General features: G+C 43.9%; 1 protein-coding gene across 4 annotated transcripts in view; it reads left to right on the top strand.

Moving 5' to 3' along the window:
• Nucleotides 1-24,441, top strand: part of USP9X (ubiquitin specific peptidase 9 X-linked) — a 1,493,361-nt gene that overhangs the window by 344,506 nt on the left and 1,124,414 nt on the right. For all 4 annotated transcript variants that reach the window (XM_069204214.1, XM_069204212.1, XM_069204215.1 and 1 more), the window contains exon 10: nt 4,228-4,380. In XM_069204214.1, the coding sequence (XP_069060315.1) occupies nt 4,228-4,380 (153 nt within the window). The remainder of the gene's footprint in view (nt 1-4,227; nt 4,381-24,441) is intronic.

The following is a 24,441-nucleotide window of genomic DNA, read 5'->3' as shown; positions in this document are numbered from 1 at the left end:
TATCTAAAGTTCCATGTTGACACACACATGTTCAGATATTAGTATTGGTTCAGTTGTGGGGATCTTAATGTATGTTGTCAAGATACTATTGTGGATATTGAGTTGTGTGGGTGCGAGTATAAGGTATTCTTGCTCCCTGTGGAGTTCTGTAATCTTCAGATACTGTTTGAGTTAAACTGTTAACCTAGATGTTTCATTTGTTTGTGTGACTTGTTCGGCCTGTAGATGCAGAAAGAGAACCTACTTAGTGTCTGGCCTAAAGGAAGGCTGAAGTCACTTGCAGTAATGCCAGAATCGTGAGTTATTTGAAAAAATTAATCTGCCGTCAGTGCTTAAATATTGACTATGTAAAAGATAACTTGGTTGTTCTTAACTTTTTTAATTAGCCATCTCCCATTGCTGTCATTGAAAGTTTCTAGGATATTGAGGCAAGACTTTTTCTAAATGAGTGATGACCCCTTTTTTCTTCTTATGGAATGGGGAGCAGATAGAACTTTGGATCCAGTGATGGCTTAATGTATTGCTTATTCTGCCACCTATTTTTGATTCTTGCAGAATGATGTCACCTGTGAGTCTAAAACAACAGGCATGGAAATTTTTTCTTTTATTCGTTAGTGTGGTGGCATGATTGGGTCGGGGGAAAACAACGCACGGGTAGCTAGCTGTAAACTTTTAGTGGTAGAGCCGTTTATTCAAGCACACAAGGACAGAGTGGTCCTCACATTACGCCTAAGATTGTGTCCCTATTCTATATCATTCAAATCGTTTACCTACCATTTTCCCCTTCTACAAACAGTTACAGACAGGGCTTCACTCACTCTAGGTGTTAAGACTTTTTTTATACTACATTGACAGAACTAAGGGTTTAAAAAAAAAAAATGGTACTATTTGTAGTAACAGTGATAGAAACCGGTGCACATAATTACTAATCACAAATATTAAGACTGGCGAGTCCTATCAAAATGCTGGATTCTGTTTGACTCCCAGCTTCCCAGGAGATTCATAGCTACTACCCGAGATGAGCAGTATTAAAGCATCAACCCACTTATCACTATGCCCCTCTTCCCCCTAACAGGTGCCTGGGAAGAACCCTAATAAATACGTTTTAAGCTAGATAACAAAATGTATCCTTACGGATAGATATGCTGCTGAACAAATCAGCTTTAGAACTGCCTACTTTCCTGCGATGAGACTTTATATGTAAATAAAAATAGTTCTTATCTGTTACTGCAAGTTCCCAAAATGTTGTACTGTTTTTATAAACATTTTTAAGTGTTCCTATTCGTGTGTAGACATGACAATTTTGACCGTTTTAAAATACTAACCTTGTTGATCAGTCCGATTTACAATGCTACTTATTTTCAAATATGTCCTAATTCATCATCATTGAATGTAGTCGTTTATAAGGTATGCAGAACAAACTATTTATAGACAATACATATGTATTTAAATAATTTCCTTATGTTTGACTCTCATTACAAATATTTCCAGCCAGTGCATGTTCATGCAAGGCTATGAAACTCCTTAAGAAAGAAATTACAGAAAATATAAACAATCAAATAGTACATGTTTAAAAAAAAAAAGCAACAGATTCAAAGTGTTTCTGTACCCACCATAACACATGTTCGTTTTATATATAAGGTCAGTCTGTAAATAATTTCCTGCACCTATAAAAAAATAAATCCATTATCGTACTTAAACATGAATGGTTAAAAAGCCAAGTCTACCAAAAAGGTAGGATTTCAAAATTAAGGAGGTACTAAGTACCAGAGAGTGTAGATAATCTAATGAAAAAGTTGTGGAGAAGGGATTCTGGACTTGGGCAGGGATCTGTGTGGTATCTTCTAATATGTAATGTGTGTGTCATGGATGTGACATAAGCCAAAGCTGTTATTAAAAGAGGCTGTTATGACTTGAAATGAGGAGGAGCGAGCACCCTCAGGGTGGTGGCTAGGATGGTTCTTGAAAGCTGTACCAAAGAATAGACCTGCAAAGATCCTCATCCTGTTGCAAGACTTTCCTTAGATTGTGAATCTCAGCATTTAATACTTTTGTTATACTTTTTAGGCCTTTGAAAATAAATTTTCATAAATGACCTAAAAACGTAAATTCCTCTCACCTTTCTAATTAGCTGGTTTTGCTACATTTATACTGGAAGGCTCATTTACTCCAGACTGCTTGATATGATATGAAAGGCTTTAAATTCAACAGCTCATCTACAGCAACATGGCGTCCATTTTTTTGATGAATATACAATTTTGGCACTCTAGTAATTCATTAAGATTCTCTGGTGAAGCAAAAGTAGAGCATTGGGGAATCAACCGACAGACTGCAGCTGCTTTTGAAAGTGTTTTGCTCAGCATTCCAGACTGTTTCTGACATGAGTAAGGAAAATGTTTGTGAATTGACAAACAATATATAATTTTAGCGTTCTACAGCACTTACCATATTTTTTTAATCGCAAAATAAAACCTCTGGTTAATGTAATGAAGTCATCTAAATGGGAAATGATTTGTGTTCAACAATTCCCATTCTAGCAACATGACATTCTAGTCTGCCATTCTTTTGTTATGAATATAGAATATTGTTATATGTATGTGTGTGTGTAATCTTAATATATTCTACATTGTTTTCTTTTCTTTTTGCAGGCACGTTCTGACGCCAGAAGGTGCCTTTAAAAAATAGATGCACCGTATGGCTTGTAGTAAGTAACTAAATGCAACTGGTAATGTTGCTATGATCAAGAAGCACACTACCTTTGCTAAGCCTAAAGGAAGTTGGTGCAAGGGAGCCCAGTTACTATTTGTATGTAGCAGCAGTTTGTAAGATAACTGGTCTCTTTAAAGATGGTGTTACAGGCTGCTTTCCAACTTTCCTCTTTTCTGAGGGAAAGCTCCTGCAATCTGCTAAAATGACCCATGCCTTGTGTGAAATCTACAGCATATCCTGCTTTTTTAACTTGCAGCAGATTGCATTTTGGAGTATGTAGTTTTGATTTCAACATACGGAATACCAGAATAAAAGTGATCTTGGCTAACCAGTCAGGGTTGGCATAAGATGTCACATGACATGGTGCATCATATCCGCGTAGGGTGCAAGAGATCTACATATTATATGCGCTAACATATTCTTTACATTATAAGCATATTAAAAGTCATGTTGGAGTTCGGTGATCAAAAAAGACACTTGGTGTGTTGTGACCTGAAGTATTCCCTATAATGTACAAATGGGATACTTTATCCCATATATCATTATCATTGTTTATTAGAGTTGTAGTGAAGCTGAAAGAGCACTCTGAGCAGTTAATATACAACCTATTGATGCTATTTAAATGAGACATATAATCCATTAGCAAGATCTTTTTTTTTTTTTTTTTTTTTTTTTTTAAATGGCTGAGGAAAGTAGTTGTGAATTTATAGAAACTGTCCTCATTTTAGTTTCTGGAGCACTTATCATAATTTCCATAAGAAAAACTTTAAAGAAAATCCTTTTCTTCCTAATGTGGTTAATCAGTTGCCAGCAGAGGGGTAGCATTTTTCACATGGTGAAACCACCTGCCAAATCACGGCGATTTCTAAGATTAGTAAGGCACCACCAATAAAGGATTTATGTTATGACTAAAATCTTCTACCACTGTTTCTGTGTTCATTTTGTTAACCTCAAAGCCAAGCTCATGACACAGTGCTTTCTATGGACAAGACGTGACAGAGGTATAAAAAAACAGCGGGCCCACTTGTAATCTAAACTGTCCCCCTAAAATACACAATCTAGCATACAATTCTCAACTTAGCCCTAACTTATAAGGGTCTGATTTACAATAGGAATATTATCCAAGTGCCATGAGACTCCACCCTGCCCAATAAAACTACCCATGATTGCTCTCCCACTTTAGTAATATTGCTGAAACACATCCTGCTCATAATATGCAGCTGTTTACTATGTGTGCATTGTCTTGTGCCTATTGACCCCGCCCTTCTTTAACTTGATTGTTTTTCTAGAAGCAAAAGTCTTTACAATTCGTTTCATGACTATAATAGTGGCTATAATGTGGTCTTGTTATAGTTTTCATCCTGAGGATCCCCTTTTCACTGATGATGAAATGATTAAACATCAAAGTAAATAGTACAAATCAATGTAAGACTTCATAAATTACAGTTGTGTACTTCATTGTGCTTTCATTGCTCTTTGACTTAAGTTGATGGAACAATTCCTTTTTCTCACTTTTAGGAATGGATCCAGCAAAATAATATTTTGTCTATTGTGCTGAGAGACAGTCTTCATCAACCTCAGTACGTGGAAAAGCTGGAGAAGATTTTACGTTTTGTTATCAAAGAAAAAGCTCTCACACTGCAAGATCTTGACAATATTTGGGCTGCACAGGTAATTTTTTGTGTGTGCTTACTGAAGTTTATTGTAGCATAAATGTCATATTTCATTATCTTGTGTCTAATCCGATGGACTGTAGATTGTTTCTACTCTTTACATTCCATTAGTGTTAACTGTCCCACTTATGTTGTTTTTTTTAACAAACTTTTGAAGTTGTACCTTCTCCACCCTGAACAGCCTTTGGAAGATCAGACTCACAAGGGGAAAGTATAGGAATTTGATGGTTTCTTCTGGCCACAGATTCCTCACCTTAAGAATATTCCCCAGACACCAGATTGAGTTAGGATGCTTTTGATAGCAGTACTCCTGTGTGCACTAGGTTGTGCCATATGGCCCTACGTAGACTTTGCCCCAACTTGGAGAGACGGTGCGGAACCGCATATAAGTGCCACCTCTGCACACCAATGTCAGTTTCTTTCTTTTTGTGTCTTTGAATGGGGCTCTGGAGCATCTTACACTTTTGGGGGTCATTCAATGACTCCAAAAAGAAATCCACTGTGCAAGGGAACATTATCCACTCACAGAACTACAGGTTTCTAACCATGCTGCGACTTTAGAAATCAGATGTCAGTCATGCAGCCCCAGGAGATGTCTTTGGTGTTTGGGCATGAGGCACGAGTCCAAGTTGTGCAATGAGTGTGCCCTCATGCATCCGAATGCGATCCAGAATTTGCGTTGTTTAAACGTAGGAAATAGTCATGGGCCTCTAGTAAGTTCTTCTCTTACTCAAAGTAGATGGAGCTCACCCCCTGTCACTCACAATCCCATTGGTGTGAAGTGTTTAGTGGTCAGAATACTGGATTAAGTTGAAGTCCAGGCAGAAACATGAAATGAACCAAGACTCTACCCCATCCTGCCACTCTCAAAAGAGAATAGTGAGGCACGTGAAGTTGCTTATCGATTTTGCTCCCATTCTCCATTTGAGGAGCTGATCCTGCAGTTGAATCAGAGCTTCCCAGGCTCCATTAGGTTGATTCCTTGCTGCGTATCTTTGCCACGGTTAGGGCTTCCTCTGGTTCACCTTCGGACCCCATGAAGCAATAATACCCCTTAGTCGGATTACCGCTGTTGGATCCTTCCTGGTTGCATTTGAACTCCTTGGACCATTCACAGGTTCAGTTCAGACTCCAGTAGAAACTTTCGACTCTGCTCAAAGATCTGTGTCTGGCCCACCTTCATGGAACAGTTGAAGAATACAGTACTGAATCAGAAGTCTGACCCTTAGCCCTTGCTTCTGTTCATTAAAGTCCTTAATGACAACAAAATGAACAGTTAGTCTTAACCCTGTTTCTGCCTACCGGTTATTAGGCAGAGGTGCCTTTAGTTTGCTTACATGCCATCCTACTCCAGAGAATTTTGTGAATCAAACATAGGTTAGAGGCTCCTTGGCTCAGACCATTCAAGATGTTCAAAATGCGGTCCAATACATGATTAGTACTGACTTTGAAACTGATTGCCTATCGTAAGCAGTTGGCACCATTGTGGTGCTCAGTCGATGTGCTTGAATACGTTCCACAGTTTTCTCAGGAGTTCTTCAGGCTTTCCTTATGGATATACCTTTTAGTGGCTCATACCTTTTAGATGACAAAGCTGACTGTACCTTAGAAACGCTTTAAGGAGAGTCAAACAGTCAGTCAGGAATTATAAAGTGTGGCTTATCACCCCGATAGGTTATTCAGGCGCTTGCAGGCCCCGGAGGTTTATTCAAACAGCCAGGTCTTGAGGGTTACTTGGAATTCCGGAATTGAGGTGATGGTCAGCAGGTGCGTGGGGAGGCTGTTCCAGGCTTTTGCTGCGATGTGAGAGAAGCAGCATCCTCCACTTCTGCCTCAGTAGATGTGAGGAATATGGGCAAGTGAAAGGGAGAGAGAACATAGTCTTATTGACGGCTGGTGGAAGTTCAGGTGGTGGTTAGTTTATGCAGGTCCTTGTTTGTGTAGAGCCTTAAGTACGTGGGTCAGCAGCTTGAATTGGCATCTCTTCTGTATGGGGAAACAGTGAAGTTGCCTGATTCGGGATGTGATGTGGGTTCGTTGGGGAAGGCAGAGGAGGAATCTGGCTGTGGCGTTCTGTATAGTCTGATTTCTCTGTAGGTGTGCGGTGATTCCTACATAGAGGGCATTGCAATAGTCCAGTCGGCTTGTGATGAGGGCCTGTGTCATAGTGCATCTTGTGGGTTGGGGTAGCCACTTGAAGATCTTACATAGTATGCGCAAAGTGAGGAAGCAGGCTGAGCAGACGGCGTTGATCTGTGATTTCACGTTGAGCTTGTTCTCAATGATGATTCTGAGGTCTCTTGCATGGTCGGAGGGAGTGGGTGCGGGGTCCTAGGTCTGATGGCCACCAGGAGTCCTTCCATGTGTTGCTGCTGTTGCCAAAGATCAGTACTTCCATCTTGTCCATTTTCAGATGCGGACAGTTGTTCTCATCCTGTCAGCGATGCTTGTCCTGCATCTGTGGAAGTTGTTTTTGGTGGTGGAAGGTTCGTCGGTGAGTGAGAGGATGACTAGGATGTTGTCTGCGTAGGAATTTATGTTGAGACCGTGGGATCTGCCGATGTTGGCCAGCAAGGTCATATATGCGTTGAAGAGCTTGGGGCTTGCGTATGAGCCCTGGGGGACACCACAGGGCCCCTGCACGTTCTCTGGGTTTTTCGACCACTGCCAAACCATTTCCTCACCAGTTTAGTAAATTCTGAGGCTGTTCAAGGGTTGCCCTTCTACTCAGCCTCTCTTCAGTCACTCAAATCCTTTTGTTGTCTGGGACATGGATCTGGCAGATAACATGCAGGTCAAGTGCATCTGTCCACGTAGCTTCCCCCTCCTCCCCGCCCCCTTTCCCTGCAGCAACAACCTCCAAGCTGCCTTAGCTTGCAATTAGTGGTGCACAACCACCATATATGAGGTAGGATCCAGTACTTTCTTCCATGGTGACGATCGATCACATCCCACAGGTGGGATCCTACAAATCATTCAGCATGGCTATCACCTTCAGTTCCTTACATTCTGCCCATATCAGAATGGCCCTCAGAACAGCACCTGTCCTTTCTAATGTAAGAGGTTCAAGTTTCACTCTCCAGAGGAGCCATTGAGATGTTTCTGAACTCAATAACAGTGATGAGTTGTTAAACTTGCTAGTTTCTCATGCCAAAGAAGGATAAAGGCTTTCATCCTATCATAAAGCTTTGTCCTCTGCATGCCTTCTTATGGAAGGACGAATTTGAAATGATCAAACATACCAGGTTCTGTCTGCCCTGAATGCAAGTGACTGGATTGTAGCCTTGGTATTGCCAGATGTGTGTTTTCATATGCCCTTCCTGCAGTCTATCAGTTTTTACCTACGTATCAATGAAAGCCAAGAACTTTTTCAGTTAGCATGCTCCACTTCGGCTTAACAAAATGCACATTAGCTGTTCACAGAAGTGATTGTGGTGGTTGCTGTCCTTTTTTAAATTTTGGGTTACTAGTTTTCCTCTGCTTCAACGAATGGCTGTCGAAGGTAGGCTGCAAATGGTCAGTCAGGCACCACCTCCAGACATCAGTAAACCTACTGACATCATTGGGTTTCTCAGTCAGTGAGCCAAGGTTGTTCCTGACTCATTCTTCGTTGCTTCTTGGTCATGCTGCAGTTTAGTACCTTCCCTCCGTTGCATTGAGTCCCGGCATTCCGGCTTGGAGCCTGATGTTCCAACCATGTTCCTGGATCATAGTGAGAACTGCTCTGAAGCTTCTGATCTTTTACTCTTCTGCCAGGGGCATTTGTGGGCCCTTCAGTGGAATCTGAATTCCCAGTGGATCCCTCAACAAGAAGGCCATCCTTGCATACATTAAGAGAAGGCTGGTACAGGTTCTCCTGAAAAACACCACCAACAAGCAGGGCAGACTCAGGCGCAAGCTCTGTGCCACTGGAGTTGTCAGGTGTAACGACCTGGTGGGATCCTGGAACACCATGATGGACAAACTCGGCCGAGGGCTCCTGTTGGATCACGAATGGCGTATGCATCCTGAGGTGTAGTAGAGGGCATCTTACGGCAGTGTATGGAACTGTGGTTAGATCTTTTCCCCACTTTCAAGAACAAGCATGTGTCAAAACCTTTGTGCATTGGAGTTCTGATAAAAAATCTCACTAGGAGATGTATTCTGGCTAAAGTGGAGCACTACAGTTATGTTTGCATTCCTGCCTCTCTTGTCCCAAACTCTGAAGAAGTTCAGAAATGACCAGGCTGAAGTCATAATAGTAGCTCCTGATAGGGCCACAAAAGTGTCTATGCCTCGATCTAGTTCACACTTTTAAAGGATCTTTTGTCACGGCTGTAGGTCATGGTTCTGCACCTTAACCTACTCAATCTACACCTCACTGCTTAGAGACTGAGGGTGTGAATGTCATTCTTGTTCTTGCTACCAGTCGATTATCTACAAAGCCCATTTATGCTGGGTTTTGAACTTATTTTTGGCTTGTGTGAAAGCGTCAAGACTGAGCCTTTACAAGGCCAGACTGTTGGTTGTTTTAATGTTGGTTTTGTCTTTGGCCCAGCAAGACCTTGTAATGATCCCTATTAAAGGTTATTTGTCATTCCTTTCGGCCTTTTAATACGTTCTAGACCAACCACCCTTGTGTAAATCACTTGCTGTGATGTATTTTAAGGATTTGACACACGTTCCCTCCCAAATAGTTTGTAATTCCACAGTGGGACCTTAACTTCGTCTTAACTATTCTCATGTGTACTCAATTTTTGAGTTGATGCACACCTGCTCATTGTGTCTTCTGACCTTAAAGACTGCATTCCTTATTATGACCGCATCTGATTGTCGCTTCAATGAACTCCAGGCTCTATCATTACAACCGCCCTACACCAACTTCCTTTCTGGTCAAACTGATGCAAAGACTCTGGCAGCCCTCTTGCTCAAAATATTGTGACTCTTTGTCACGTTACAGTCCATCACACGTCCACCTTCCAGAGTGCATTCCATTAGAGCTAAGGCATCAACCACTGAATTGGCATGCAGGGTGCCTTTCCACAATCTGTCAGGCCACGACGTGGGTTGTCAGTGCCTATGATCATGAAACACTACTTCCTTGGCAACTCTGATCTATGTAAAGGGTATATTATTGTTCCGTCCATCTGTATTTTCTAGTCTGAGCCCTCTCCACAGACCCTTCGGGAGGTATTGCTTTTGTATCTATTATATAAAAGTGAGGAATCCGCAGTTAGAAACTTCTATCAGAAGAACAAATTACTTACCTTCAGTAATAGCCTTATGGTGGATTCTCTATCTAAGAGCAGGTTCCCCACTGCTCCACCACCTCCCCATTCTTTGAAATGGTCTCTTTTTACCATCTAAAAAAAAGTCCTAAGTTGGAGATCTGCACCCTGGTACTAATAATAGTTGTGTGCTCAATGCGTGCAGAAAGAGTCAAGCAAGAAACTGACATTGGGCTCTGTGGTGTGGATTATATGCATTTATACTCCTTACCTTCCGGGGCAGATGGAAGCGTATGTAGTGCTGCATAGTGGCATCTAGTGTTTCTCAGGAACCCTGCAAAAAAAAGGTTACAGCTCCTGTCTGGAAACTTACTATTGTATAGGTCCCTAAAAATAATTTTATCACTCAGATTCCGCACAGATTTGAAATCCAGTTTGGAAAGCTGCTTACGTTCCTAAAAACACTTTTCCACACAGATTGCTTCCCTTAAATGACAAAAGCTACAAAAAGAGATCTGCTCTGCACTATAGATAATGACTTTTTAAGTAACTTGATTGTGAGTAGTGGAAAAAAACCTTCTGTAAAAACATCCTCACAATTGCATGACATTGTGTGTATTCCAGGGTTCGCTGTGAAGCTAATTTATGGGTACAATTCATATATGCACAGCTTTTCTTGACAACCCGTTTCTGTTGATTTTATTTATTTTTCATTCAGTTGATGCTTAGTTAATGAGCAATAAGAGAAAAGCATTCAGAGTGCCACTAAATGTGAAGGTTGCAACTGAGGTTTTTAGTACAGGCTTTTAGTGGGAATCTACCAGTCTCCACCGAGAGTTATCTGTCTGCCTACAAAATAAGAAACTAATAAAAAATAAGATGTGATCTTGGGAGGAGAAATGGGGCTGGGGATGGGGGGGGTAGGTAGGTTAAAGAAGAAACACTCAGAACTGTCTTCGCAAGAATATTTGGAATAACACTTACTACTGGTAGGAAAAGGCAGCAGCAGTGGTAACACTCAAACCAGTGGACCAGTGCAGGTGTCTAGTAATTCAAGCACACACAGTAATAAAATATGTGTGATTATTATGGATAGTGAGGAAAACTGTTGACAAAGGTTAACCTTATGCGCTGGTTGGAAATGCTACTAATGAACACAGAATTACCTGGAAACTTTTTTCCTAACTCTTTTCCTAAATCTGGAGCAGCAGGAGAGATTGTTGATAGAAGCGTGACTGGACACTGGGGAGCCGGTCCAACACTAACACAGAATCCTTTCTCCAGATAAATAGTTACAAGAGGAAGGAAACATAAGAGATTGGGCAACAAAACAATGGCGCAGGAATCTCAACTGATTGAACTTTAACAGTGAACATTAACAGTCCCACTAAGCTTTTGTGAGACAACTTGTTTCTGCCACTTTACTTAGTAAATTGTTCTGGAAGCACCCTTTCTGCTTTTATGGTTAGTGAACTGTTTCTGTATGACCTGGAAATCCTAGTCCTTGTCTCAGTCCCAGTTGACATTGTTTAGTCCTCCACAACCTCCATGAACCAAATCTGTATTTTCGCTCCTACCTTCATCCTTTCATATAATGCCCAGTTATTCTCTTAACAGATTTTTTTGACAAACTACAAAAGCTATGACGATCCACAACTGAATTAATCTTGGTAAAGGTGTCCCGCTTGTGTGGCCGAGCATAGCCCTGCTCCACAGAAGGCCCCAAAACATAAGAGAAGAAGTCAGCAACACGTGTAGCTGCAATAACTAGGCCTGGCAGCCATTTATGAAAATTGGACATTCGCTTTTGGGGGTGGGGTGAGAGGTGGATGGTGGTGTGTCTAACGTGGATTCCGCAGTGTTTTCTTATCCACAATTCCCTGCAAGGCAAATCCACAATTTCTGAACTAGAGATTTCCAGAGCATTGCGTATAAGACAACGTTGGATCCGCACAAGGCACATTACCCTGGACGTCTAATTTCAAGAAAGATTTGGACGTGGTAGATTTCCCTGGGTGATCACTGAGCCCATGCCCAAATTCGACAGCTGTCCTTATTGCTGATTTCTTCTTGGTGCGTTATGGGGCCTTTTGTGTTACAGATGCTAGGCCAAGCCACACAAGTGGGGTACTACTTTTATTGCGATAAGTGTGTGAGCAGTGGGTGGTAGAAAATTTCTGTGTCCCCTGCAAATTCTGCATCCTTCCATCACAGATATGTGAGGAAAATATGTGATTTCAGGCAAAGTTTGATGTTTGTAGAGCATTGTGGGTTAGAAAACATAGTGGAATTCTCAGGGTCTACACCAGGCAGGAGACCCCTGAATCTGTGGTTTCAAAAATGTCTGGGTTTAATAGGTTTCCAGAGTTATGTACCTGGACACCACAGAAAAGTGAAATCAGACCGCACGTTAACTCTGTCTGCTTTCTCTTTTGTTTTACTGTGACGTTAGCTCGCTTTTTTGCGCTGACGTGACAAAACACAAAATTAGATCAAACCCAAGATGTGAGGGAAACTGTTCCCTTGTGTCCCAAGTTTGATTTCTGAAAAGAAAATACTGCAGGTATTTTAAACAGAAGCATATTCGTTTCATAAACTTAGGATGGTCCATTGGTGTCCTTTGCAGCAGAAAGGTAGTGTAAAGGACATCAATGGATTGTCCTCCGCAGTCTATACCGTGTCATGATGCAAAAATGATCCCTCCTCCTAAAAAAAAAAAAAAAAAAAAAAAAAATCGGTTAGCTTTACTATCCCACCATACCTGTTGGGAAGGAAATGTTAATTTCTGCTCACTGAACAAAGCTCCTGAATACACGTGCCTTCATTAAAGGTTATATTTTGTCTGGAATTATTTTTTTTTTTTCCTTTTTCTTTTCTTTTCTGGGTGTTATTGTACTTATGTGACATCTGATGATTGCTAGGTTTTCCAACCTTTGCTCTCCATTGCCTTCTCTGATACCCATCAAAGATCAAATATATTCTTCTTTGTGCAATATCCTAGAATAGCTTTGTATATGTGAGATCCAAAAACATATCTTGCAAGAATTTTAAATGGTTTTCCACCGACCAAATCAACTTAAAATATGCCCAAATGGGTGGCATTCTTGTTTTTAAAATGCATTTTGTCAGTTTACTACACTTGTGGTATGCTGCCTAAGACAACACTTACAATAAGAGTGCATTAAATACAAAAACAGAAATTGTGGCACCTAATAAAACCACTGCATGTAGGGTAAAGCTGCAGCTCCTCATTTTAGAATTTTGTAAGCTGGTCAATCTCATCATACACAATGTGATGACAGCATTATGATGTTAGAAACGAAAAGGAAGACTCATTCCATACATGTCCTAAGGTGTCAAAGATTTTTTTTTTTTTACTTTATTGTTTATTTTTGCATCCAACAACAATAGAAGAACATAACTTGCAGTGGAGTGCAGTATCAAGAATAGGTCTAAGTTGAAAGAAGCTACCTTATAAATTAATTACTGAAGCTACTGGAAGCCCGTTGTCATAGTGTCTTAAACATAATTTTCACCTGCAGATAGATTTTAAATATTTATTTTAACTAATTTTCCAATCCCTAATAGGAATTACCTAAACTAAATGGTATTTTCTGATGGAACAAACTACCTGTGGATTCCTCACCTTATAATTTCATCCTTGCGCCAGCATCCGACGGAAAGTCGTCTTCCTAGCTCTCCACGTCGACGAAGACGTCACAATTGCACGGCTCCACACGACTCCGTCTGACGTCACTATGCCAATAAGAGGTCCTCGCCGGCGTGCTGACGTCAGTTTCCTTTTTTACGTGCCTTCAACGCCAATGATTTTTTCCTGGCTCGTTGGATAGTGTGTATCTTTGTTAGTTACAATGTCTACCCTGAGAAAATCGTGTTTCAAGCCTTGTAATGAATGTGGCGGTAGGATGTTGGTCACTGATCCGCATGAGAACTGCCTTTGGTGTCTTAGCTCTGAGCAAGATGTCGAAGGGTGAGGATCGTGCCAGAGTATGAATCCAAAGGCACTTAAAGAAAGAGAGGCCAAGCTTTTCTTAGCAAAGGCTAAGAAGAGGGGCCACAAGAGGGCTTCATCTCACGCTTCTTCCAGGAGGCCGAAGAAGAGGCGTCGTCATGACTCATGGCACCATCATGACTCACGGAGCCGATCGAGGTCGAGGTCTCCATCTGCTAGATGTCAAAGTAATTGGGAGGTGAGCCCTTCTGTGACTCCGCAGCCCCAGAGTCCAGAAGTATCTCCAGCGCCGTCAGTCTGAGGTGGCTCCTCATAGCCCTCAGTTTTCACGGGGGCCGCAAGAGCCTGATGTGCAGCAGCAGGATCAAGATCAGAGATATCCTGCTTTCCCGGCTCCGGGAGCGGGTCCGGCGGCATTTTTAAATGCCATGTATGCTGTTTTCCAGGCTATGGCCCCTGCTGGTGCACCAGCGGGTCCTACGGGACCATTAGCTTTTTCACTGGGCTCTCCAGCTGTTTGGCCCGGTTGAGGGTGCCGGGTCTACGCTGATGTCTCCTCGAGGTATGGCGTCACCATCTAGATCCGTGGCGCTGTTGCCATCTCCGCGTCAGCAGACGCCAATGCTCTCCCCTGGCCAGCTGGCTCCATTACCTGCATGCCAACCGACTCCGAAGAAGGCGCTGTTGGAGTCCGTGTCTGCGCCGGGTCCGAGTGATGCTCGGATCCATACATCTTCTGTGCCTGGTCGGGATTCGGAAGCGGTCGCTTTGGCGTCGGTGGATTCGATGTCGATGCCGAGGTTAAAATCCCGCTTAAGATCTCAGAGAAAGGCCTTGCGTCTCCTTGAAGAAGAAGAATACCGGCAGTTGGAAGAGGGTGAGCTTATGGAGCCTTTGGAGGAATACCAAGGATTGGGGTCAGCCACTGGGCTGGATACTTCCCCGAAATGGGACATTTAATCTCCGTGGGAGTTTACGGAGGAGGCAGCGTCATTCCACTCGGTCATTAGAAAGGCAGCGGACTATTTAGACCTGCCTTTATCTGCAGCAGAGGTAAAGACAAATCTGCTAACTGAGGTGCTGCATCCCTCTACATCTTCAGCTGATCCTTTGCTGCCCTTCAACGAGGCATTGTTGGAGCCTATTATGGACTTGTGAAGGAAACCAGTTTCGTCTCTGGCTGTTAATAGAGCTGTGGCAAGGAATCATAGGGGAGCACCCGGGGATCCTTGGTTCCTGTCACGTCATCCAACCCCGGAGAGTTTAGTGGCTCAAGCGTCTTGCTCCACAAAGTCTGCTCCTGGTTCGTTCCCTGTGGCCCCATCGGATAGGGAGTCCAAATGAATGGAGCAGTCTGCAAAAAAGATCTTTTCGTCTTGCAGCATGGCGCTTAGGGCTGCGACCGTTACCTGTGTGCTGGACAGGTATGTCCATGCCCTTATGGATTCAGCCAAGGCTATGGTCGGGGATCTGCCACAGGAGGCACAGAGGCCTTTTGGAACACACTTTTCGGATGCACAGACTGCAGCGCAGCAGATTATACAATCTGGCCTTGATACAACAGACTCAGTTGCTAGGGCGATGGGGACATCTGTTGCTACAAGGAGGCACGCGTGGCTGAGGTCCTCAGGATTCTCCTCAGATGTACAGACCACCTTACTAGACTTGCCCTTCGATGGTGAAAGGCTGTTTGGGGAGGAAGCTGACTATGCCCTTGAACGTTTTATGGAGAGCCGAGCTACAGCAAAGTCCTTAAGCTTACAGGCTACCCCTGCTGCCCCTTATAGGTCTTTTCGCAGGTTCAGAGGTTTTGGTCGTGGGGCGGTTTTTCGGAGGCCCCAGTACTCGGCCCAACAGCCTGCCAATCCATCTTATCGACCCTTTTGAGGGTGTGGGAGGGCTAGAGCTAGAGGGGCAGTCCAGCAGCATCCTTCTTCGTCATCCTCTTCCTCTGGTGTACAACAGCAGGGGAAGCAGCCCTAGTTTTCCCCACTTTATCGAACATGCCTCTCCTGTAGGGGGAAGGCTTAGTCTTTTTCTCCACAAGTGGGAGTTGATAACAGCAGACTCCTGGGTGTTGAATATTGTGGAAAAATGATATGCTCTCCCCTTTCAGGAGTTCCCTCCTCCCTCCCTCCCCAGTCCCTCATTTTGTTCAGAGGACAGTCTTCTGTTGTTGCAACAGGAGGTTCTGGCTATGTTATCAAAGGGTGCAATAGTTTGTTCCGGAGCAGGAAAGGGGTCAGGGTTGTTCAAGATATTTCCTGATCCCCAAGAAGGACGGTCGCCTTAGGCTGATCCTAGACCTGAGGATTTTGAATTGGTTCCTCAAGCAGGAGAAATTCAAAATGCTGACTCTAGCGCAGGTACTTATGGCGTTGAACGAATAGGATTGGATGGTGTCTGTCGACTTGCAGGATGTGTACTTTCATATCCCTATACTCAAGTCGCACATGAAGTATCTCCGGTTTGTGGTGGGGTCGCAACATTACCAGTTTGCGGTCCTTCTGTTTGGGCTTACTTCAGCACCTTGAGCCTTCACAAAGGTGATGTTGGTGGTTGCAGCACATCTCAGGCGGAAGGGAATAGCGGTGTAGCCGGCTGACGGAAGTACCGGCTACTCCCACAGCGGAATCGGGAGCAGAGTTCCGAGCCGCTCTCCCTGAGAACGCCCCGCCCGGGCGTCTCCGTAACGACCATGTCACTGACAGCTCAGGGAACCTGGAAATCCGGGTTCCCGAAAAGGTAGGAAGCGCTGACGGACTGCACGCACAGGAGGAGGACGAGGAAGAGAAAGACGCTGACAAGGGAGAGAAGACGCTGAACTGACGACCGGAGACCGAAAACGAGGACCGGAGCAGAAGAGAAGTCTGAGGAACCAAGCTCGGAGTGCGACCGAGAGGAATTCGGAAAAACAAGAGTTCCGCCACGTCCCAGGAGTGACGTGGCTTAAAAAGGTACGGTCCTATCTAAAGGACACTTTTTGGTTAAAGGGAAAAGGGACACCGGGAGGGGGGAAGAGGAGTGAGAATACGAGGAGGGAGGGGGAAGGTAGAGAAAAAGGAGGAGGAGGAGGATAATGATAAAAAGAAGGAGAAAAGACCTTGAAGGAACAATATAGATAAAAGAAACCTGAGACTAAAATACTAAGAGCACTACGAGGGAAGAAATAAGAGCACTATAAATTAAGAACACCAGAGACAAAGACCTATCACCACAAAAACACCCTAGGTGACTCGTCCTGTGCATGCTAACTACCACGTTCTTCATCATTTCCCAGGGGATACAAATCTCTCTCTCTCTCTCTCTCTCTCTCTCTCTCTCTCTCTCTCTCACTCGCGCTCCTTTTTCCCTCTTGTTGTGTTAATACTGACCGTTTAGTTACAAAAACCCCACACTTACCCACTTCTCCATTCCTCTTGTTTTCCGGTACATTGGAGAATCCCACGGAGAACATCTACGCCGGTCAAGGGGAAAATCTGGGAAGAAAAAGAGACAAGTTAATACGGAGAGCCAAAACTCATATAAATAATGCACATTAGTTAATTTCTTTAAGGAACTAAAAAAAAAACATCACATTTTAAAACCACCCGAGTATTCTAGTCCTTATCGCCACCCCACTGCCACAAGCGGTATTCCCTTACCTGGACGATTGGTTGGTCAAAGCCAAGTCTCCAGGGCTGGTGCTGCATCACCTGCAGGTGACAACCCATTTGTCGTTCGATCTGGGGTTTTCGGTAAACGTCCCCAAGTCTCACCTGGAGCCCTCTCAATGCCTCCTGTTCATAGGGACAGTACTGGATACAACATTGTATCGGGCCTACCCTCCACCTCAGCGGATTCAGGACATTCAGGCGCTGATTCCAATGTTTCGAAATGGAGTGGTCGTTCCGGTCCTCAAGGTCTTACGCCTGCTTGGTCTGTTTGCTTTTTGCATTCTGTTGGTCACTCATGTGCGCTGGCTTATGAGGGCTCTTCAGTGGTGCCTCCGCAGGCAGTGGTTTCAGCACAAAAGGGATCTCGAGGATTCGATAAAGATCTCCAGGGACACTGCAGCGGATCTCCAATGGTGGGCAGTGGACGGCAACCTTTCCCAAGGAAGGCCGTTCTCACTACCACCTCCAGTGGCCACAGTTGTTACGGATGCCTCCACTCTAGGGTGGGGGGCTCATCTGGGGGATCTGGAGATCAAGGGTCATTGGTCTGCGGCGGAACAGATGTTTCATATCAATCTGTTGGAGCTGCGGTCGATACGTCTGGCTCTCAAGGCCTTCCTCCCTTCCCTTCGCGGTCAGTCGGTTCAAGTCCTCACGGACAACACTACCGCGATGTGGTACGTAAACAAGCAGGGAGGAGAAGGGTTGTACCTTCTCTGCAGAGAAGCTCTGCGGCTCTGGTCCTGGGTTCAGGATAATCAGATTTGCTTGATAGCAAATCATTTGGCCGAGGTTCTGAACGTACATGCAGACAGTCTCAGTCGGCACTTCTTGGCCGATCACGAGTGGCGTCTCCATCCAGACCTAGTCCGGTACATCTTCGAGATGTGGGGGTCTCCGCAGGTAGATCTATTCGCCACTCAGGAGAATGCGCACTGCCCGTCTTTCTGCAGTCTCCAGTATCCGTTGTAAGGAGCGTTGGGGGACGTGTTTCAAAAACCCTGGGACGGCTAGTTGCTTTACGAGTTTCCCCCCATACCCTTGATTCCTCGGGTCCTGAGGAAGATTCGCCAAGACAGGGCCCAAGTCATCTTGGTGGCACCGGATTGGCCGAGAAGGGTGTGGTACACAGACCTTCTGCAACTCTCAAGGTGCCCTCCGCTCCGTCTCCCGCTCAGGACAGACCTCTCGCAGTCGCAGAGGGCAGGTTCTACACCCCCACCTCCAGAGCCTGCACCTTCATGCCTGGAGATTGAATGGGCAACCTGAGTTCTTTTTCTCTCCCACCGGATGTTATTCTATCGTCCAGGCGACACTCCACTAAATCCATTTATGCCAGTAGGTGGGCTACATTTGTTATTTGGTGTGTAGAGAAACAGAAAGATCCTTTGAAATCCCACCTTTCCGATGTTTTGTTATTTGCTCTTGATTCAGCAAAGAAAGGCTGTTCAGTAGCTACAGCGAAAGGTTATTTGGCCGCTCTATCGGCTTTTCTTTGTCTCCTGGACCAGCCCTCTTTATTTAAATCTCCGATTGTAAATAGGTTTATTAAGGGCTTGCTTAATAAGTTTCACCCCCATGCCCTTTCACATGCCTCAGTGGTATTTAAATCTTGTTTTAACATTTCTGATGGGTTCACCGTTCGAGCCCATGCATTCATGTCCTTTAAGGTATTTGGTTCTTAAGACTGTATTCCTTATTGCTATAACCTCTCCTAGGGGGGTTGGGGAGTTTCAAGCCCTTTCCGTAAAAGCCCCTTTACCTTGTTTTTCCCCTGATAAACTGGTACTGAAAACCAGGGCAGCTTTCCTGCCAAAAGTTGTCACTCCTTTCCGTATGGGGCAAACTATTAGCCTTCCCTCTTTCTACCCTCCTTCCGACCCCTCTAAAGAGTAAGAGAGACTCCATCAGTTGGACCCTAGAAGGGTTCTTAGTTTTTATATTAAGAGGACGAAAGACTTTCGCCTGAAGGATCGGCTGTTCGTGGGGTATGTTGGTCAGCGGAAGGGCAGAGCAGTCCATAAAAGAACAATCTCCAGGTGGGTCATTCTTTGTATAAAGGTTTGCTACTCACTGTTAAAGAAAGTTCCTCCTGAGGGTATCAGGGCCCACTTCACCAGGGCTAAGTCAGCCACTTCGGCCCTGGCAAGGGTAGTCCCGGTGGTGGACATTTGTAAGGGGGCAACTTGGGCGTCCCTCCACACTTTCGCTAAGCATTACTGCTTGGATGCTGAGGTTTGGAGGGACGGCCATTTTGCACGATTTGTTTTACAGGATTTCTTGGTGTAATCAGACAGGCACCCACCTCAGAGTGCGGTACTGCTTTTGGACTCTATTCATGAGGTGAGGAATCCACAGGTAGTTTGCATCCATCAGAAGAACAAGTTACTTACCTTCTTTAACGCTTTTTCTGGTAGATACAATAGCTACCTGTGGATTCCTCACAGTTCCCACCCGCATCCCCGTTGCCTGTCTGTTTGCACTAGGATATGTGGTTGTACGGATATAGGTGTATATTGATATTTTTTCCTGTGTATATATAAATGATGGTTTTTGATTATGTTGCATCATGAGGGTTTTATGTATATATGTATTTATTGGAGTTATTGTGATAGTCGGTTCTCACCTGTTCGCCTCAAAGGCAAGTAAAAAATGGGTGAAACTGACGTCAGCACGCTGGCGAGGACCTCTTATTGGCACGGTGACGTCAGACAGAGTTACGTGGAGCCGTGCAGTTGTGACGTTCTCGTCGACGTGGAGAGCTAGGAAGAAGACTTTCCGTTGGATGCTGGCGCAAGGATGAATTCATAAGGTGAGGAATCCACAGGTAGCTATTGTATCCACCAGAAAAAGCGTTACCGAAGGTAAGTAACTTGTTCTTCGAAGGTTTTGAGTCAATTGTGATTAAGGACACTTATGTCCATAGTAGTTAAAAAGATGAATTCCTCTTGCATTCTATGGCTGAGGTAGAAGTGTGACAGTGATATCTGAAACTGGGTTAGGACCCTATGAATTTTGCCTAGTATGAAGTCTGATTCATCTGGGTTTGTCTGGCTTATGATTTTAGGAGGTGTTTCAGTTGGTCAAAAAAGGCGAGGAGAAAAACAAAAACAAATACCAGCAATTTTGGTGTCTCTGGAACACTGATAATGCCTTCAACCAAGTGGACTGGTCTTTCTTAAGGAAATAAAATACTGAGGACCTCTGTCTTTATGCCTTGACTTTGCAAAATTATAATGGCCAACTACGACTATATTATTGTGTTGCAAAATTTATATAGCACTTTCATGCTTATGCAGGACACTGAAGTGCTTGCCTACATGAGTAGCACGCTACACTGTGTTGATGGTGTGGTTGGAAGTATGTTGTCTTTCTACTATGTGGGAAGTGTTTCCATGCCATGGGTGATGACCTCTAAGGTACGGTTATCGTGTAAAGGGACAGAGCACATAGCAGTGTGGTGGATGATGAAGTGTGAGAAACAGATATGCAGTTTCATGGTTTTCATTTAGCTGGTAGCTTTGAACAGCTCTGCAGTTACTTGTATGGTATTTCTGAACTGGTTTGGCCAATCTGAGATTTTGAATACAGTTGATGTCCTGAGCTGGCATGGATGAATGAAGAGAGAAATGGAGAGATCTGTTGGGATGAGCATTTTTGTTGCTATCCCTTATCTGTGTTTCTTTGTGAGATGTAAAGAAGTGATCGGATTGTATAGATACTTAGGCCCACAGTGGTGGAGTGTTTTAAAATCATTTGAATTGTCCAACAAAGTTTGACAGTTGTCTTCAGGTATTCCATACCTGTTCATTTGGTGGTATTAGTTTTTTTGGCTGTCCAGTGCTGGTCATGGACAACCCTCATAGCAGATATGTCTTAAATTAATTTAAGCAGTACAAGTTATAATTTTCCACTTACCTCTTCATATTATGGACATTGTATTAACGTGGGTGTATAGCTTATATATGCAAGTACATAACTATATGATGCCATAGCAAAGCATATGTCAGCCCTTTTTAGCTTACCTCCATATCAAAGAAGTTTGCTGGTTGAGTAATTTCCAAATTGTGGGTTGTAAGCTGAGGAATGCGCTTGAGGATTCAACTGTTTTCTGGTGTTTGTTCTCAGGATGTGGGTGGTGCACTCACCCAGGAAGCAGCCATGTTTTCAATTGCCTTTGGAAGTGTATATGAGCCAGTGTGCATCTAATTTTGGCTTTTAATGAATTACGCTGCTTGCAGAGAATAAAACTCTGTGCATACCATGGGGTTGGTAAATTTGGTGAGAGGATCTAGATAGAGCTGCCACTAAATCAATATTTTCTGTTTGCCTTGAGTATTGAACCCATCACATGTTGTGCGCCCATCTAGAGAAACAGTTGGCTTGCAATAAGATGAGGAGCTTAAGCTGTCTGTTTGCTCCTAATGCTTTTTTGACCATGGGACACTTTGGTAGCTTGTTGCCTGCATTAATTGGAAACTAAAAGACTTTCAAGACACCGATGATCTAGAATTAATATGGGTACGCTAAAACCTGAAATCTGACACCCGTAAAGCGGAACTGGTGAGAGCATTATCCCTTGCAGTAGGCCACACTCTTAGTACTTGAGGGTAAGAATAAAACCAGTATTGGCATTTACTCAAAGCTTACTACTCGTCTATTACTTAGACCTATGTAGAAACCTGGGGACTCTCATTTTGTTTCCTGCTTAGGTAAGATTAATGCTATAAAGATCATCGTCCTTAAAAATAAAAAATTAAAAAGATACTATACCCAAGATTTTTTTTATCTTGTGCCGGTTAAGGTTCAACCTGCTTTTTCTTACTAACTACATAGAGCGATATCCTAATTTATATGATGCTAATCTCTACCATGAGGTGCTTTGAAGAGTAGGCAAAGAGATAAGATGGAAAAGGGGATGGCAGTCCCTAATTTTTTTTTTTTTTTTTAATGTACTTCTAGCTTGAGCAACTGAGAACCTTAAGCTAGTGCACACTGACATATACCAGGCAATAATAAATTAGAAAGTTGGGGCAACATATCGGTTAAAATTGAAGATAACATCCTTCCCATCACCATTCATTCAGATTCACTTAAACTTAGACATCACAACAGGCTTTTTAATAGCTCATAGTTGGATCGATGGAAGCTGTAGAACTATTATGTATATGTTTTATGATATAATAATGAAGTCCTTCATTCATTTGTATGGAAATGCCTTTTTGTATATGGTCACCCACAGGTTTTTCGACAGATGCTGCAGTTTTTTTTTTTTCCGTTTTTTTATTTTTTATACCTTTAGTGCCCTGAGGCCTGGTAACCAGATCCTGGTGCCAGTGCTGTGACCCTAAAGTGTATGTTGTACTGGCTATACCCTGTTGGAAAAGCTAACTTAACTATAAGTGCCTATTAAATGACACCCTGGCACTCAGGACATGTATGTTAGCGGGGTACCTAAGGATTTTAGCACTAATTTTGCCACCCTAGAGACTCCCCAAGTAAGCAAGTCCCCAGCCCCCCACTGGAGACTGGTAGAGCAGTTGTACACTGCTACCCTGACTTTGCCATTGAAAGCAATGGTAAAACCATAGATTCCCCTGGGCATGTGTGTAAGCCAACCCTTCTGGCAGCCCTATTGAGCCATAATGGCAGGGCGCGGCATATAACACAGGCAGATATGTACTTTATATGTCTTGACAGTAAAATACAACCATTTTGATTGTGGAAAGACGTTGTCACCTAGTTGGTGAGTACAGGGTTCTATGCTGACCCCTCAACTGTGCCAAATCTGGTACATTGTCACCAAAGTGGACACTTCAAGTTATCAAATAACTTGTTGCATTAAGCCCAACTTTTACCTCAAGTCAAAATTAATCTTGTTGCAGTGTGTAGCTTTAGCAAAGCTTTCACTTTGTTGACAGGCAAATCCCTGTGCCTTCCTGGGTGCACATGGAGCCTGCTTGGAGAGACCTGCTAAGGACTTTCAGGAATTAGAAAAATGAAGGATTGCAGGCCAGGCAGGTGTCACCTCTGAAGCTGCCTTTGAAGGGCACATGTGTAGCACCATGAGAGAAGGCTTGCCCTATTGTTGAGGTAGGACAGCTGGCACAGGAGGCAGGGAGGTAAAACCAGTTGCCAAACTGGTTTCCCCAGGTGAGTGTAGCCCTGAGGTATCCACAACCCTGGGCTGGGATAGTAACATCTGTACACCAATCAAGGGGCCTCGCACTTTTGGGAGTGGGCAGAATGGTGAATCATGGGATAGCCAACAGCTACACTTCAGAGGAAATGGCCACCTGGTGGGAGGGAACGTGGTAGCCCAGTGGCTACCAACCGCATGCTGGCCCGAGGGCACTTTCCTAGCATAAAGGGAGCACCCAGACCTCAGATCTTGACTAACTTGGAAGGACTGCCCGGCTGCACCGAGGGGCCAGCAAAGAAAGGCTGCACCAGCAATGACTGCACCTGATGGCTAGTGAAGAGAGGGACTGTCTGCCATGTCTGGCCCAAGGAGAAGGTGTCTCCAGAGCCTAGTCAAGCCAGGAGACCTCCAAGGGCCAGCTGAATAGCCTCCTGTTTGCAGCACAGGGACACAACAGCTGAAGAAGCCTGCTGGGGCAAGTTGATAGGCCAAAGTCTTCAAGCAGCTACCACAGTCACTGTGCAGTACGGGGGATCTAGACCTGACAGACAGTTGCACCTTAGTGTGCTGAGTGGGGAATGCTGTCTGAGAATGGCCGGGACTCTTAGAAGGAAAGTTATTGGCCCAAGAAGGACTGACTTGTGACCGCGACAATGGGCGATTGGTAGTCCAGTGGTGACTGGATTTCAGCCAGGTTGGCTAGGACTTTGTGGGACGTCGCATCCACAACACTGGTAGAGCATCTTCAACAACCTTTATCCCTTATATCAGGACCACTCTATAGGAGTTCATTGCAACATGGATAAAGTGCCTGGAACTGTTAAAGGACTGCTCCTCCCATGAAAGTAACTATTCTTAAGGACCTTACTAGGCCTCCTGACTAGCTCCTCGCTGGAGTAGGTTGCTCCAAGTACTTCTAACTAATCGCATTGACACTTTTTCTTTGACAAAGGTTCAGTGTCCAATTTGTTGACTTTGGCAATGTTTGTTCAAGGTTGAGTGAAATTGCATTGATTGATTATTGCTGATAAAATCTATATTTCTTGAATCCTCTTGTGGATCTTTTTCCTTTAATGTCTAA

This window comes from Pleurodeles waltl, chromosome 8, assembly GCF_031143425.1.
Source record: "Pleurodeles waltl isolate 20211129_DDA chromosome 8, aPleWal1.hap1.20221129, whole genome shotgun sequence".
Classification (NCBI taxonomy): Eukaryota; Metazoa; Chordata; class Amphibia; order Caudata; family Salamandridae; genus Pleurodeles; species Pleurodeles waltl.
This window is presented reverse-complemented; position numbering and strand designations above follow the sequence as displayed.